Source organism: Saimiri boliviensis, chromosome 15 (assembly GCF_048565385.1).
Source record: "Saimiri boliviensis isolate mSaiBol1 chromosome 15, mSaiBol1.pri, whole genome shotgun sequence".
In the NCBI taxonomy this organism is placed as follows: Eukaryota; Metazoa; Chordata; class Mammalia; order Primates; family Cebidae; genus Saimiri; species Saimiri boliviensis.
The window spans coordinates 26,031,596-26,050,526 of record NC_133463.1 but is presented as its reverse complement, the minus strand read 5'-3'; the positions used below and the strand labels follow the sequence as shown (position 1 = coordinate 26,050,526).

General features: G+C 38.2%; 1 protein-coding gene across 8 annotated transcripts in view; it reads left to right on the top strand.

Annotated features, from left to right (window-relative positions):
• The window catches only part of LOC141581435 (tubby-related protein 3-like), a 54,992-nt gene extending 37,399 nt beyond the window's left edge, over positions 1–17,593 (top strand). For 3 of the 8 annotated variants that reach the window (XM_074386794.1, XM_074386793.1, XM_074386796.1), the window contains exon 5: positions 15,366–17,593. In XM_074386794.1, the coding sequence (XP_074242895.1) occupies positions 15,366–15,424 (59 nt within the window). In that variant the 3' untranslated portion in view covers positions 15,425–17,593. Of the gene's footprint in view, positions 1–3,180; positions 8,178–14,752 lie in introns of those variants that run through there. The other 5 variants (XR_012514041.1, XM_074386795.1, XM_074386798.1 and 2 more) reach the window with 5 other exon arrangements.
• The last annotated feature ends 1,338 nt before the right edge of the window (positions 17,594–18,931 follow it).

The window sequence follows — 18,931 nt, the reverse complement described above, 5'->3', positions numbered from 1 at the left end:
ATTGACAAAGCTAGAATATACCAGATTTTTAAAGGTAATGTCAAACTGACTGAAGCTGGTATCTTTAATGTGGTTAATGAAAGATAATATCCTTATTCTTAGGCCATACATTCTGAAGGGGTATAAGGCCATGATGTATTCAACTTATTCCCACATGGTTAAACAATTTTATGTGTGTGTAGACACATGTATGAATGGTGTGTGTGTGCCTGTGTGTAAGTGTGAGAACACAAATGATAAAGCTAGTGGGGTTAAAACATTAACAGATCAATCAAAATAAAGGGTCTGTAGACTTTATCCACTATTTGGGCACTTTCAGATTCACAATTTTCAAATAAAGTTTTAAGAAAGCACCCACTATCCCCAAATGTCCCATATTACCTAAAATCACCCTGAGACTCCCATATAATAGATTTTAAAAATGCAGCCTTTCTTTTAACATATTCAGTCAGCATTACTCACATTAATAATTTCTAGATCACATTGACCACGCTCATAAGCAATGCAGGCCAGATACGGATCTCTTTTCTCATAATACTTTCCAACAACGTGACTGTCATAGTAGGGATTTTCACGAAGAAATCTCTCTGGGTTGTTATTACTGTCTATGTAGATTTTGGCTGAGGCATTGTGAGTAGCAGGTTCTTCAGAGCCCTTATGTATTCTGGCCTCTAGCCAAGGAAGTAGTAGTTTCAATCTAGGAAAAAGGGAAAAAAACCTTCCATGCACATACCATATTATATACTGTTGACATGCAAACTATGTAAATACATTATGGTCTATAATGTGCTTTCACATACTTTTTTTCCTTCCCCCTGAGTATCACTACACTGCCTAGGCTGAAGTGCAGTGGGTATTCACAGTCACAATCATTGTGCACTACGGCGTTGGGCTCAAGTGATCTTAGTACCGCAGCCTCCTGGGTATCTGGCACTACAGGTGCATGCCACTGTGCCTGGCTTTACATTAATTTTAACACTCAATGATCCTATTACAAATTGGGAAATTCAGACTCAAAAGATGATTGAGTTGCCCAAGAATAAAAAGAAGGCATATAAAGCTATTTTCACTCTCCCAGATTTATCTGCTATATGATATACCTACCTGCTTATATCTGAATAAAAGTTTAGAGATTCACACAGTGTCCTTTCTTTCTAACACATAAAACATCTAGAATTTAGAACATTTTATTTATGGATAGGATGGGGATGTGATATTACATAGGCCAGATTATCTGAGAGTTCTTTCAGCTCTTAACACAATTAACATACAGCATTACCTACAGCCAAACCCTAAATACATACTGGCAATAAAGTCTGGTAGCTTTAGAAGCTCTGGAGTTAATAGTTGTAGCTGTCCTATATACACTCCATCAAGGATCAATGTTGCTATACTATAGCTTGTTTTGATAGTCCTGATAACCACGTCTCCTCTTATTTTTAATTTTATTTTTATTTTAAAGACAGGGTCTTATGTTGCCCACACTGGAGTGCAGTGGTAGGAACAAGGCTCACTGCAGCCCTGATTTCCTGCGCTCAAGAGATCCTCTCGCCTCAGCCTCCCTAGAAGTTAGGACTACAGTCACATGCCACCATGCCTGGCCCAAGCGTCTTTTACCAATGATTTAAACATTAACAGCAGCCAGAGAAAAAGCATTATTCTGTTATTTTGGCTATCAAATTTATATAATTTTTATGAACACTCCCCTTAGGGAGAAGATACTTAATTTTAATAAATAGAGGTAAAAATCCAGCTCCTCTAAACATGTGCAATCCAATATATGCCATGTCAACTTAAAGAATAAAAATTAGCTAAGGCATGTGTAGACTAGTGACTTAGATATGAATCTAGCTTTTCACCATGTAATTTGTCACTTAAAGACTAAATTATCTAACTGTAACTGCCATTTACTTGGATATGCAATAAGATTATTTTCAGGTAATAGATTTAAGACTCAACTGAACCTCTTTTTAAATATTCAATTGTTATGACATAAAATCACTTGAAACTAGGCTCAGACTTTTAAGTCAGTATTAACTGTATATCTCTATTACCCTTAAATGCAAAACTTTTCCATGTTTGAAACATTCTATTTTGAAGCATTGATTATGAAAAAAAAGAAAAACATTCTAATAGAAATTGTAATAATATAATTAGTAGGTCACCTATACCAACTCAGGTTAAAATTAAATCCCACAGCCTTTCTTAATTTCTTCTCATATAAACAGCAGAACTTTCCACTAGCATACCAGCTCACCCACCTCATTTATGGTGTCAGTACTTCCCAAACACTAGTTCCTCAGAATTTTCCAGCTAAAAAAAGACTCCACAGTCTGTGAGTTTTACAAGCACTTATGCTATATTGTATTGGAAATCCATATGAAGGTACTATAAATTAAACGTCAGTGTAACTCAGGAGTTGCACGGGGAACCTTTGCCTCATTCTTTTTTTTTTTTTTTTTTTTTTGAGACAGAGTTTTGCTCCTGTTACCCAGGCTGGAGTGCAATGGCGCGATCTTGGCTCACAGCAACCTCCGCCTCCTGGGTTCAGGCAGTTCTCCTGCCTCAGCCTCCTGAGTAGCTGGGATTACAGGCACATGCCACCATGCCCAGCTAATTTTTTGTATTTTTAGTAGAGACAGGGTTTCACCATGTTGACCAGGATGGTCTCGATCTCTTGACCTCGTGATCCACCCACCTCAGCCTCCCAAAGTGCTGGGATTACAGGCTTGAGCCACCGCGCCCGGCTTGCCTCATTCTTGAACAAACACCACAGCATTTTTTTTTTTAAATCAGCTTTCTCAGGTTGAAAACACCACACTATTTAATCAGTAAAGAATTCGTTGTTAAATATATTCTTATCACACCTAACCAAGCAGGAGACTTACTACATAGTTTATATTAAAAACATATAAAATCAAACCACATAGCTGTTATTATAAACACGCCAAAAAAATAACCAGCTTAACAGATTTCCTATGACAGCTATAATGTTTCCAGCTTCTTTTCTGGTGCTATCAGCTAGTTTACCACCTCTACATTTGATGTCTTCAGGAAATTATTCTCCATGTTATTGAGTAGCTTTGGAACAAATGGCTATCTATATTTTTATGTATTACCATGCTAAGAGAGACTAACTTATCCCTGTTAAAATGGTACTACACCTGTTTCTTTTTTCAGCCTCAGCAGCAAGTTCGTCAGTGGAGAACTGACCTCTTAAAACCAGAATTAAGTTTTTTATGACATCTTCAGAACAGTCAACATCAAATAGTCCTCCAGTAACCACAGGAAGTTGACTTGGATTCACCTGTGGTTAGAAGAAAAAAGCAGAAGAATGTCATTATGTTAATAAGAAAAGCAAAGAAGAATTTTTTTAAAATTACCTGTAATTTATCTCTTTTAAGCTCAGTTTGTTTTTCCATTAAGTTCAGTTTTTAAATTCAGTAATAAACTGAGGGTTTAAATTTGCAGCTAGACAGAGGAATTAAGCAGGAGGTCCAGCTAAAAACAAGGCTTCATGGTTTAATAAGTATCAAAAGCACATATACTTTATTCTCTCTCTCAACTGGATTGGTTAATTAGTTACCCAAGCATTGTTCCATATGATAAATAAATTCAAAGAAATTAGTCAAAGATGACTATGCCAGACTGCCTAATAAAAAGGCCCCCATTATTGCAATACTGACTGTTTTTACAGTTAGAAGGTGAAGTATTTTATATCTGTATTTAAGAGGGTTTGAAAACTCTGCTTTGGAGTCTAGGGCTTCTATACGGATACCTCGGGGCCTATCAAGTTAGTAGGACCCTAGGCCACCCAACTTTTTCAGCAATACCAGTTCTCCTCTATTTTACACACTTGGCATGCATGTTTTTTTCCCCTTCCCTGAATTAGCTTCCTAGGAAAGCATGTAGAATTTTAATCCAAGAAAGGATTCTGCTTGGGAAAAAGTATTAAAAGCAGCTGGGCATGGTAGTATTCATCTGCAGTCCCAGATACTTGGGAGGGTAAGGCAAGAGAATTACTTGAACCCAGGAGTTTAAGGTTGGAATGGGCCGATTGTGCCACTGTATTCCAGGGTGGGTGACAGAGCAAGACCCTGTCTCAAAACAAATGAACAAAACTCATGTTAAAAGCTGCAGACCACTCTTATTGAGCACTGTTTCAAAACAATTTCCAGAATATGAGTAATAAAATCTATAGTAAGATTATACCTTTAAATTACCTACATATTACTTACCTTCTGTACATATATCTCTATATAACTTGAAAGATTTCTGTATAAATAGAGCACCAAATCATGGACAAAGTCAAATCTGTCACACACAAGGATAAGTGGTAGCTGACGTGTTAGCTTTTCTTCCTGAAAAAAGGCAAACAAAAGGAAGCTTTAATTTTTTCCTTCTTTGAGGTATCAAATCTATGTTAAATATGAGCATCTATTCTACACTGACAAGAGTGGCTAATACAAACATGGCTCTTCTGGTAAAGAAAGAAATGTTCCAATAGTTGAGTTTGTACATCCCAGCCTCAGTGAAATTTTACAAAGCAATACTTACATTCACACAGCAAGATTCCAGGTCTTTCGGGTCTTTCCCATACACACCCTTTACCATAAAACAAGAGTAGCAAATTAAGATATTTGAGCCAGCAGCGGCTCTCAGATGATAAATTTACCACGCTTGGACTTTCATCAGTAGTAACACTTCAACTGTACTGGAAATCAATTTAATAACTCTAGTCGCATTGTCAAAATATATGGCATAAGTTGATCACATTTGTTTCAAACTAATGATATTCTATCCCTCCCCAAATCCAATCTATACAATCAGCCTCTAATACTCTATTATAACAAAGCCTACAAGGAGCAGCATAATAGTGACCACATGTGGCCATAAGAATAATGCCCAAAAAAACCAGCATTTAAAGAAAAGACATCTTTAAATTACCAACTGCTTTTGCCATTACAGATACCAAACTACAATTCTACTTATAGGTTGACACAGAAGACGTTGTAGACAAGGTAAGTAAAGCTGTACTTGGCATTTACCTCATACATATCCTGTTACATTCCACAGACATAAGATATAGCACAAAAAACAGTTTCCATCCATCAGGAATTCATTTATACACAGTGAAACATTCCTCAATAAATGATTCCTCTGACAGTCTACTAGGGATGTAGAATTAAGCCAGGTAGAACTCACTAAGAACATTATTTTCAAGGTTAGAATAAAATGGCTCCTGAGACTAGAGGATATTAGTTGTTCAATTATAAATAACACAAAGACTACTCTATGAAGTGTTCCAAAAAACACCAAGGTAAATCTTTAATTTAGCCATCCTAAATTAGAAAATAATGTCTGTAAAGCTGCAGATTTTCAACAATAAGAAAGATCTAAAGCAAGTATTATTTGACAACATGGAAACTCTGCAGTAATAGCTGCTTCTAGAATTTCTGGAATCTGTATCTATGTAAACATTTTAGTATGTCATGTTTTTTCTACTAAGTGAACATCAAAAAAGTATGGATCAACACACTAGTCATCTTACCTACACACATATAAAATATTGTGTACTTTATCACTTACAAATAATCTAGTATTATTCTGTTTTCATGCATAGGTGTTTAAACTTCTGTGGCAAATAACTCCACTTATGTGGAATACTAACTGTATTCCAAAAGAAAATTTCAGATTTAAAAAGTAGACAAAATCTAGGTTATTCTCTTGATTGCTAAAGTTTGCACATGATTTTATACATGGTAGAAACATAATTAACACTTTAATAATATTAAATTACTTACTAAATGTTTAACCCCCAGTTTTAATGGTTAAAGATTTTAAGATCAAACTTGAAATTATATTAACATAGAGGTTTTCTTCAACATATATTTGTTCATTTAACAAATATTTATGAGTACCTAAGTATCAGGCTCTGTGCTTAGGTACTGGAGATATAGCAGGGAACAAGGGAAGCAGAGTCCGTTCTCTCAAGGAACTTACATTCTAGTGGGAGAAAATGTTTCATAGTGGTGTTATAAAGAAAAACAAGTGAAATGGGGTAGGAATGGATTCTATTTTACACAGAGCAACCTGAGACATCCTCTCTTACAACATTCAATCAGAAACCCAAAGAAGGTAAAGGAGGTCATGAGAAAGTAGTAGTGCAAGGAACAAGCAAAGGCTCTTGGGCAGGACAGGGTTGGGGGAGTTCCAGGAATAGCAAGCAGGCCAATGTGGCTGAAGCTAAACCAGGAAGGAAAGAAAGAACGGTAGAAAATAAGATCAAAGGTAGTAAGGAGCAGATCATGGGTCTGATGAACAGGTACATGCTTTCTACAGAGAGCTTACAGTTTACAAACTTAGGGAAGTAGCCAAATGATGCTAATGACACAATTTTACCCTGCTCACAGGAAACCTTAAAAGAGAAGTTAGGTTCTACCAGTCTCTTTATTCCTGGTAGTTAACACACAATTGGCACTCAAATAGTCAAGATCAAAGTCAGAGGATTTTTCTTATGACACAGGGTTTACATACAACATCAGTAAATTATCATGTAGCTAGTACCTCTAAAATTAAGAACAGTGATAAGAGGCATTGTAACCATGTACTACAGGTTAACAGTCTAATATATTCATTTTCAACACTGGCATCAGAGGATGAATGTGATAGTTGCATCTCAGTATTGAGCCCCCATCTCAAATTATGTAAATATAAGACTCTAAAATCTACCTTTAATCCTGGCTGGAAGTAAAGGCCTTCAAAGAGTCAGGTATGACTCGAAATCAAAGAGAAATAAATACTTGCCTAACAGAAATCCCATTTAGGCTCACTCCACCTTTTTCCCAAGGCTTATCACTTATCAGTAATAGTTACTGCCTAAACATCTATAGCACACAGTTACTTGGTAAACAAACATAGCCTATGGTTGAAGAAACTGAGGCTGAGGCACATTCATTAACTTGCCTGAGGTAACAGCTAGACACATACTGAATGAACAAGCAATAGCTAAGTAGAATTTGAATCAGGTCTGACTGACTCAAAAGCTTATAATCCACATCCACACCCCTACTATATCAGGCTTGCACCTAATTCACAAGTGTGGAGGGGAAATCTTCATCTGATCAGATCCCATGGGCTATACAAACCTAAGGCAGTACCATCCTAGTACCCAGAGGATTGTTTTTTCCTTTACTAGAGGATTTTTTTTTTAACTCAAGAATGTTATAATTAAATAATAGTTAATTTCATTTGCCTTCCATATATTTAACTCAAATATTAAAATCCAAAGCTAAGGAAGTTACATTTAAGCATAAGATCCGAGGGCTCAATAAAAACAAAAAGAAATCGTGTAAGAATCTGGTAGTATTAACACCGGAACAGAAAACCAAATGCTGCATATTCCTACTAGTAAGTGGGAGCTAAATGATGAGAACACATGGACACAAAGAGGAAGAGCACACACGGGCCTACTGAAGGGCAGAAGGTGGGAGGAGGGAAATAATCAGGAAAAATAACTAATGGGTGGTAGTTTTAATACCTGGTTGACGAAACAATCCATACAGCAAATCCCCATGACATAAGTTTACCTATATAACAAACCTGCTCATGCACCCCTGAACTTAAAAGCTTAAAAAGAAAAACAACAAAAAAACCCAACACCTCCTGCCCCCCCCCAAAGAATCTAGTAGTTGTTTTTTTAAAATGGAAATGGTAATGATACTTAAGGAAGTGAATCAGTAGTATGGGTACACTGGTGAAGCATAGAGTATCAAATCTTTCTCATTCGGAGGGGTTTTTTTTGACACCAGAAAGTTTTGGTCTAAACATATCATACTAGCTAGGTTACCCAGAATATTCTTGATGGCCAAGACTTTATAAAGCTATCCTTTTTTGAAAAGTGTGTCTTTTAATCTAACATGTACAGCAATTTCAACATTTTGACTACTCCGTTACACTAAAACCTCTAAGGGTTTTGCTATTTAATCTAGAGCCCAGGTAGTAAATTCTTCAAAGGAGCTATCTGCCAGTGCAACCACAGGCACAAATGATGAGTTTGGGAGCAGAAAAAGCCCACTCTTTTTACTGTGTTATACAATAAACATTTTGGTTTCACTTGTAATTTAAAATTCTTCTAAAACAAAAAATGCTTCAGAACTTTCTCTACAAAGTATACATATACATATACATATATATATATAACATATATATTACATATATATTACATATATATGTATATATGTGTATATGTGTATATATATATTACACACACACATATACTAGGCAGTGATAGAGCAGTAAACTAAGTGTTCTATAGTTTTCCTGGTCTTTTACAGATAGCTGTCAACTTTAAAGATTTATTTCCCTCACAAAGTAACTGGCAGTTACAAGAATAAAGCTAAAGCTATGTTAAACATTAAACAAAATTAACTGCCCTTAGGGATTTCCTAGAGTTCAGAATCTCCCAACCATTACTCATCCCTGCAACACAGATGGTCCTTACTTTCTCTGTAACTGATTTCATGTGTCACAAAGCTGAGCTTTTTTTGTTTGATCGTACCTTTAATTTATGAATTACATACAAATAATAATACTTTAGTTTCTAGAGTTGGGCAAACAATGAAAGAGGTAAACCTATATATTTCTTAGACAACAGATCCCTTTGTCTACAATAGAGGCTCCTCAAAATGATATGAAGGGCAAGCTGTGTTAATATTCAAAAGCCTAAATGATTCTAAAATGACATTGAAAGTATACAATCACTTTTCAAAATTTTGCCATCCAAAATTAAAATAAAGGAATCTCCTTTGAAATAGTGCTATTTTTTTCTTCTTTTAAACAGATGGTCATTCTTATTCACCAATTTTCTTCTGTATTTCAAAGGAAACCACAGAGCATTATGTTTGGAAGAAATAATCCAGCACATAACTTAAAGAATGCTAAGAATTTCACATTTAGGGAAAAAAATATTTTTGAACTATAACCAAACCCCTATAGAACTGCTGATATGGAATCCAACCGGAAAACACATTACTCAAAACAACTTACCTTAAGGAAATTCATGACTCACTCAGGATCACAGCAGTTGCTTTCTCTACAGATTCTTTCTACTTTGATTTGCCCAGTCCTGCAAGCTGCCTGAACATATTAAGTACACATCTGGGTCCTGACTAAAGTTAACAATGGATCCCAGAAAATTTTAAAAGAGACCTTAAAAGAAACAAGTAATTATAATTAAGCATGGGAACACTTTTGAGAATGACTGAAAAATATTTATGCAATTAAAAAACTTATATTGAATACTCCCAAATATAAACTGGTTGCTTAAAAAGTTCAATAAAAATATTAATTATTTCATTGATCAGATCAGTAAAATGGATTTGCACTTTAATCCTAAAGAATGGACAATTCAAGCCAATGTTTCTTTTTTTTTTCTTTTTATTGAAACAGGTCTCTGTTACCCAGGCTGGGGTACAGTGGCGTGATCATAGTTCATTGCAGCCTCGAAGTCCTGGGCTCAAGCAATCCTCCCATTTCAACCTCCTGAGTAGCTCGACAAGTGCATGCCATGATGCAAGGCTAATTTCTAAGAAATTTTGGTAAAGATGGGGTCTTGCTGTGTCTTGAATTTGTGACCTCAAGCAATCCTCCTACCTCAGCCTCCCAAAGCACTGGCATTTATAGACATAAACCACTGTGCCCTTATATGGAACATTTTAAATGAAGACCCCAATACCTGGTGTTTTTCAATATGTAGTTGATAGGAAACATACAAAATAATTTGGGAAGAATTTAGTGTGGTATTTGTTCAGAAGAACTTTCTGCAATGATGAAAATCTTATCTTTGCCCTCCGATGTAAAGCCACTAACCACATGTGGCTATTAAGCACTTGAAATGTGGCTAGACTGACAGAGTAACTACATATTAAATTTTGTTTTAATAACTATCAATGCAATGGCTACTACATGTGGCTATTGTCTACTGTACTAAACAGAGTAAATTTAGTGCATAGTTAACATTTTTGAAACTGGGAAAATTAAAAAAAAAATAGTAGAATCTCTTACCCCTTCTCAATAGAGCACTACTACTAAAAAGAGGAGAGAAAGGTAATTAGGGACCTGAACCTAGTCACCCAACAGTGATTATGTTAGTACCCTGTATAGCAGTGGTTCTCAACTGAGGTGATTTTCCTCACAGGTGACATTTGACAATGTCTGAAGACATTTTTGGTTGTCACAACTGGAGCCGATGGGCATCTAGTGGGCAGAAAGCAGAAATGCTGCTAAATATTCTACTAAATAGTCTACATGTATGGGAATACCTCCCTACAATGACTGTTTAGCCGTAAATGTCTATTTAGTTCTAAGGTTGAGAAATCCTGCTAAACAGTGACAAACCACAAAATGCCCTTGGCTAGAATCACCGACCATTATAAGAGTCAGACATATAAGCATAAAATGCTATACCTGATCATTAGTACATATTGAGTATCCCTTATCTGAATGCTTGGGACCAGACATGTTTCAGATTTTGAACTTTAGAATACTCACATTATGTTTACCTGATCAACCCCTAATCTGAAAATCCAATTTCTGAAATGCTCCAATGAGCATTTCCTTTGAACTCAAAAGGTTTTGAACTTTGACACATTTTGGATTTTCAGAATGGGAACACTCACCCTGTATTTTCATTTTATACTATTTAAACATCACTATATATTTTTCTCTTAAAATTCTACCTTTAATTTTGGTGTAAGGTGTCAGGAAGGGGTCCTGTTTCTGCTTTCTGCACATGGCTAGCCAGTTTTCCCAACACCATTTATTAAACAGGGAATCCTTTCCCCATTGCTTGTTTTTGTCAGGTTTGTCAAAGATCAGATGGTTGTGGGTATGTTGTATTTCCTCTGAGGCCTCTGTTCTGTTCCACTGGTCTATATCTCTGTTTTGGTACCAGTACCATGCTGTTTTGATTACTGTAGCCTTGTAGTATAGTTTGAAGTCCGGTAGTGTGATGCCTCCCGCTTTGTTCTTTTTGCTTAGAATTGACTTGGCTATGCGGGCTCTCTTTTGGTTCCATATGAAGTTTAAGGTGTTTTTTTCCAGTTCTGTGAAGAAGGTCATTGGTAGCTTGATGGGAATAGCATTGAATCTGTAAATTACTTTGGGCAGTATGGCCATTTTCACGATGTTGATTCTTCCTAACCATGAACATGGAATGTTTCTCCATCTGTTTGTGTCCTCTCTTATTTCGTTGAGCAGTGGCTTGTAGTTCTCCTTGAAGAGGTCCTTTACGTTCCTTGTTAGTTGTATTCCTAGGTAGTTTATTCTCTTTGTAGCAATTGTGAATGGCAGTTCGTTCTTGATTTGGCTCTCTTTAAGTCTGTTACTGGTGTATAGGAATGCTTGTGATTTTTGCACGTTGATTTTGTATCCTGAGACTTTGCTGAAGTTGTTTATCAGTTTCAGGAGATTTTGGGTTGAGACGATGGGGTCTTCTAGATGTACAATCATGTCATCTGCAAATAGAGACAATTTGATTTCCTCCTTTCCAATTTGAATACCTTTTATTTCTTTTTCTTGCCTGATTGCTCTGGCTAGAACTTCCAGTACTATATTGAATAGGAGTGGTGAGAGAGGGCATCCTTGTCTAGTGCCAGATTTCAAAGGGAATGCTTCCAGTTTTTGTCCATTCAGTATGATATTGGCTGTTGGTTTGTTGTAAATAGCTTTTATTGTTTTGAGATACGTTCCGTCAATACCTAGTTTACTGAGGGTTTTTAGCATAAAGCGTTGTTGAATTTTGTCAAAAGCCTTCTCTGCATCAATTGAGATAATCATGTGGTTTTTGTCTTTGGGTCTGTTTATGTGGTGAATTACGTTTATGGGTGTTGAACAATGAGAACACATGGACACAGGGAGGGGAGCACTACACACTGGGGTCTGTTGGGGGGAAATGGGGGAGGGATGGGGGCTGGGGAGGTGGAAAGAGATACCATGGGGAGAGGGGACGGAAGGCAGAAAACCACACTGCCACGTGTGTACCTATGCAACAATCTTGCATGTTCTTCACATGTACCCCAAAACCTAAAATGCAATAAAAAAAATTCTACCTTTAATTCATCTATAAAATATCCAAAAAGATGGTATTGTTCACTGCATATCCTTAGGATTCAATATAAAAGGGCCTTGACAACATTTATTTATTTTATTTTTTTATTTGTTTTGAGATGGAGTCTCATTCTGTCGCTATGCTGGAATGCAATGGCACAATCTTGGCTCACTGCAACCTCTGACTCCCAGGTTCAAGCAATTCTCATGCCTCAGCCTCCAGAGTAGCTGGGATTACAGGCATACACTACCATGCCCAGCTAATTTTTGTATTTTTAGTAGAGATGGGGTTTCACCGTGTTGGCCGGGATGTTTTTGATCTCCTGACCTTGTGATCTGCCCACCTCAGCCTTCCAAAGTGCTCGGATTTCGGGTGTGAGCCACCATGCCTGGCCAACAACATTTATTGAACAATAAAACTTAAAAAATTAAAATGTCCCATAGAACCAAATTTTTAGAAAGAAAAAATTTCCAATAGCCTGATCATAAGCATACCTCTTCTTGGCTATCTTAAGTACTTTTTACAAACTCAGAAACTCCTAATTACCTTCAAAACTCTTGGAAGATTCAAAAAGTTCAATCAGAGACTGAGTTGACAGTTGTTCATGATATTTAGAAGCCACCTGAACACAGATCTTCAGATTCTGATGAATATTGGCAAACAGCATGGCTCTGAGACTTTCTAGGGAGTCTTCTACTGATAAGGACCCAAAATAATTCACTAACCACTACAAGAAATAATAAATGAATGAATGAATAAATGAAACAATGCTGAAATTTATGGAGGTATGAAATTATTAATATTTAGTACCACAAACACATTTTCAGTGTACCTATTAATCACAACTAACACCATCCATTAGGTAAGAAACTGAAATATCTCAGGGTTAAGAAGACGGGTGTGAACCACTGCACGTTAAATATCATGTGAATCAGTGAAGGGTTCTAATGCATGATGCAGTCGGCCAGCCTTCTCACACAGCTGAGCAATATGAGCCCAGTCACAATGCGTAAACATCTGATTGCCTAGAATAGCATCTGCAACCTGTAAAACCACAAACAAGGTAAGTTTATTGTCCATCACATTTTATGAGTAATTCAATATCCATATTATATATTAAGGTTTAATAGTGAACTGGTAAAAGAAAGTACAAAAGAATATATAATAGCTAAATGTTCTTATATAAGGAGTAGGCATCTCAGTAGCTTTGAAAAACAATCCGAGATGCTCTGCACAATCATTAAAGCAATGTTGGAAACATGCCTAAAAAGCATTAGAACACATACTTGAGGCACATGCATAAAGTTCATCTCAAATAACCACATCTGCAAGGGACCTTCAGAAGGGCGATTTTTCTTCTGCACATCAAGTAAGAATGTGGCACATGCTAATTTGATTGTATTCCATAAAGACATCTACAATCTACAAAAAAGAGAGATAAAAAATTGTTTTAAGATACTATGGACAGTATGTAGACAAAATTATGCACAAACTCTTTCTTTACCAGAGAATTTTATTTAGACAATATAAACACTTTAAGAACAAATTATGTCTTCTAGAGAACATAGTTACTTTGAGTTCTGATAAAAACAACTACAAAATATTTCAAGATATTACATAATAGCAGAATAAAATCAAATGGATAGACCTTTATTTTTATGGACTTTTGGAAAACAATAGCATAAACAATATGAAGAACTCTGACTCACACTTCCAATATGCATCTCTTCCCTCCCCCCACACCCAGGAGAAACCACTATCCTGTTTTATCACCTCCAAGTATTTTTCACATTTTTAATACATATACATCTCTAAATAAGTTGTTTTGCATGTTTTAAAATTATACACAGATGGTTTCAGTCTGTCCATTCTTTTGTAACTTGCTTTTTTATTTGCAAGACATTTGAAGTTTATCCATATAGAATGACAAAGCTGTAATTTTTACTAAGTGTAAGTTTTCTTTTTTTTTTTTTCTTTTGGATATATAGTCTCACTCTGTCACCCAGGTTGGAGTGCAATGGCACAACCACAGCTCACTGCAGCCTCAACCTCCCAAGCTGAAGCTATCCATTCACTTCAGCCATCTGAATAGTTGGGACCACAAGCATGTGTCACCACACTCAGCTGACTTTTAAATTTTTTATAGAGACAGGGTCTCACAATGTTATCCAGACTGGTCTTGAACTCTTGGCCTAAAGCAATCCTCCCAAAGTACTTGGATTACAGGCATGAATCACCACGGCTGGCCCCCAGTCTCTGTTTCAATTAGTATCTACAAAATATATTTTAATGTCATTACCTGTGTGATGTCAGCAAGACGCTCTTCATTTTGAACTAATATTTGAGCAAACTGCTGTCCCTGATTTGGACTGATTTGTATTATATTTCTCAGCAGAAATATCCAATCTGGAGTGTATTCAACCTATAAACTTAAGTCTTAAACACTGCTGCTATGTATCAATTTTATAGCATTTAAAAGCTTTTTCTATTATAAAATCTTGCTCATATAGAACTACTGGTGAAATCACAAATTCATTTTCAATTTAAGGTGCTCAATTAGACCTTGGTGATGACATATTTGAACAAAGACCTGTCAGGTTTTATAATTGGCTTATCCATTTTCTTCTTCTTCTTCTTTTTTAGACAGGGTCTTGCTTTGTCATGCAAGCTAGAGTGCAGAGTTGCAATCTTGGTTCACTGAAACCTCCACCCCCTGGGCTCCAGTGGTCTTCCCACCTTGGCCTCATGAGTAGCTAGGACCACAGGCACACACCACCATGCCAGGTTACTTTTTTTGTATTTTTAATAAAAACAGGGTTTCACCAAGTTGCCCAGGCTTGTCTCAAACTCCTGGCCTCAAGCGATCCTCCTGCCTTGGCCTACCAAAGTGCTGGGATTACAGGGATGAGCCACGGCACCTGGCTGAAATTTGTGTTTTGTTCAGGGGCGTGCCCCTAGTGCTTGTAACACGCTCTGGCATACAGTAGGTACTTTAAGTGCTTTAGCACTTAAAGCGGGGAACGTTTCAGCTGTGTATTCTGAAAAACTTGTCTAGCATTCAAAGCATGGACAGTTTTAGCTGTGTATTTTCAAAAACTTGTCTCTAAGTGCCATAGCTCATGAAGTCAAAATGAGTGATCTGTGTCCCCTTGAGTTGAGCATTCTTTTAGTAAGAAAGGATTAAGTTCTATTTGAATTATTGAAAACTGCTTCTCATCTTGTCAATCAACTGTCAATTTTGTGTCTTAATTTCTAGCAGAGGTAACAGAGTCAATCCAAAACCATAGGTGTATTCAAGTCCAGAATGACAAATAAATCAAGAAACCAGGCACTGAGCTGGAAGAGGGATCTTTTCCCAGAGGGCCTTAAGTCCCACATAAATCCCTGTGAAGAAATCGGGAAACAGAGACAGAAAGGGACTCACCTAAGGCTTGTCACTTGAAAGTGCATGGCTGACGGAATGCTGGGAAGATGGCCGCCTAAGAACAGCTCAGGACTTCAGCTCCCAGCGAAAGTGCAGAGGGTGAGTGGATGCTGCATTTCCAGACGAACTCTTATTGCCCACAGACCAGGAGATACCCAGGCAGAGGGGTCGCCAGCATCGCAGTCCCAGCCGGTGCGGCTGTTTTGGCCCCCGTGGGGCTGATTCCGCCCGCGCGGCTGCTGTGACCACACCCTGTTGCTGCGGTTCTCCGTACAAAAGCCACTGGTCTGGGAGCCCTCTTAGCTGGCGATCAGAGCCCTGAGACGGCAGAGTTGCCCATTCATCTGAAATAGTGAGCCAGGCCAGGAGATTCCTAGGCAAAAAATCCGCCAGGAGCTGGCGCCACAGTTAGAGCCAACTCAGTGAGATCCTGGCGCCTTTTCAACAAGCGACTGGAACGCGGGGTCGTTCAACTTAAAAGAAAAGACTCTGAGTCAGGGAGCCAGGTGATCAGGCTCGGTTGGTCCCACCCCTCCACCCCAAACAACAACGAAAACAAAAAACAGTAATTGGAAACCCTCTGGGTTGAGCCCTTCAAACCAAGCACAGCTGAACCGGGATGGTCGGGCTCGGCAGGGGAGGGGCTTCCGCCATTACTGAGACTCTCCACCACTACGGAGGCAGGCCTCCATTGCCGAGGGAACCCACTGTTGCTGAGGCAACCTGCCACAACAGAGAGAGTCTGCCATAACAGAGGCGGGGCCACCATTGCAGAGACAGTTCTAACTACGCCCATATAAACAGGACTGCAGGAAAGAGCTCAGAGCAGCTGGGCGGAGCCCACAGCAGCTCAGCAAAGCCCCTGCGGGCCGGCAGTGGCTAGGCATGCTGCTAGCTGGGCGGGTCAGACCTGAAAGAAAAATCAAAAAAGGCAGTAGTGCAACGGAAACTCATAAAGCTCCAACTCCCTGGGACAGAGCACCTGGGAACAAAAAGTGCTTTATGAGTTCAGCTGCAGCAGACCTAAACATACCTGCCCAGCAGCTCTGAATGAACAACAGAGCTCACAACTAAGGACTTAAGCCCCAATAAAAGATAGACTGTCTCCTCAACTAGCTCCCTGACCCCCATAGATCCAAAGATGCACCTCATAAAGGAGAGAACAGACTGACAGTAGGCGAGCATCCTTCTGGGACAAAGATAGCAGAAGAGGAAACTGGCAGCAACCCTTACAGTTCTGCAGCTGCTGCAGGTGATCCCCAGACAAGCAGGGCCCAGAGAGGACCTCAGCAGTCCTAAAGCAGAGGGGCCAGACTGTTAGAAGGAAAGCTTAAAAAAAAAAAAAAAGAAAGAAAGAAAAGAAGTAACTTCAGCATCCATGAACTAGAAGCTCACTCAGAGACCCAATCTGAAAGACAGTAACTACAAAGACAACAGGTGGATAAACCCACAAAAATGGGAAGAAACCAGCGCAAAAAGGATGAAAACTCCCGAAACCAGAACACCTCTCCTCCTAAAAGGGATCACAACTCCTCACCAGCAAGGGAACCAGACTAGATGGAGAAGGAGGGTGATGAAATGACAGAATCAGACTTCAGAAGGTGGGTAGTAAGAAACTACAGTGAGCTAAAAGAAAATGTTCTAACCCAACATAAAGAAAATAGGAACCTTGAAAAAAGATTGGACGAACTGCTAACGAGAATGGACAGCATAGACAGGATTATAAGTGAATTGATGGAGCTGAAAAACACAACACGAGAACTTCGTGAAGCATGCACAAGCTTCAACAGCCGAATTGACCAAGCAGAAGAAAGGATATCAGAGGTCGAAGATCAACTCAATGAAATAAAAAGAGAAGGCAAGAACAGAGAAAAAAGTGCAAAAAGGAATGAACAAAATCTTCAAGAAATATGGGACTATGTGAAAAGACACAATCTACGTCTGATAGGTGTACCTGAATGTGATGAAGAGAATGAATCCAAGCTGGAAAATACTCTTCAGGATATTATCCAGGAAAACTTCCCCAACCTAGCAAGGCAGACCAATATTCAAATCCAGGAAATACAGAGAACACCACAAAGATATTCCTCAAGAAGAGCAACCCCAAGGCACATAATCGTCAGATTCACCAGGGTTGAAATGAAAGAGAAAATGCTAAGGGCAGCCAGAGAGAAAGGTCGGGTTACCCACAAAGGGAAGCCCATCAGACTCACAGCAGATTTCTCAGCAGAAACCCTACAAGCCAGAAGAGATTGGGGGCCAATATTCAACATCCTTAAAGAAAAGAACTTTCAACCCAGAATCTCCTATCCAGACAAACTAAGCTTCATAAGTGATGGAAAAATAAAATCCTTTGTGAACAAGCAAGCACTCAGAGATTTCATCACCACCAAACCTGCTCTACAAGAACTCCTGAAAGAGGCTCTACACATATAAAGAAACAACCAGTACCAGCCACTCCAAAAACACACCAAATGGTAAAAGAGCATCAACACAATCAAGAATCTGCATCAACTAACCAACAAAACAGCCAGGTAGCATCAAAATGACAGTATCAAATTCACACATAACAATACTATCCCTAAATGTCAATGGACTAAATGCCCCAATCAAAACACACAGACTGGTAAATTGGATAAAAAGCCAAAACCCATCAGTGTGCTGTATCCAGGTAACCCATCTTACATGCAAGGATACACAAAGGCTCAAAATAAAGGGATGGAGGAAGATCTACCAAGCAAATGGAGAGCAAAAAAAAGCGGGAGTTGCAATTCTCATCTCTGATAAAATAGACTTTAAAGCAACAAAGATCAAAAGAGACAAAGAAGGACATTACATAATGGTAAAAGGATCACTGCAACAAGAAGAGCTAACGATCCTAAATATATATGCACCCAATACAGGAGCACCCAGATACATAAGGCAAGTTCTTAATGACTTACAAAGAGACTAAGACTCCCACACAATAATAGTGGGAGACTTTAACACCCCATTGTCAATATTAGACAGATTAACCAGACAGAAAATCAACAAGGATATCCAGGACCTGAACTCAGACCTGGAACAAGCAAACCTAATAGACATTTACTGAACTCTCCACCCCAAATCCACAGAATATACATTCTTCTCAGCACCACATCACACCTACTCTAAAATTGACCACATAATTGGCAATAAATCACTCCTCGGCAAATGCAAAAGAACAGAAATCATAACAAACAGTCTCTCAGACCACAGTGCAATCGAGTTAGAACTCAAAATGCAGAAACTAACTCAGAACCGCACAGCTTCATGGAAACTGAACAACTTGCTCTTGAATGTTGACTGGATAAACAATGAAATGAAGGCAGAAATAAAGATGTTATTCGAAACCAATGAGAACGAAGACACAACATACC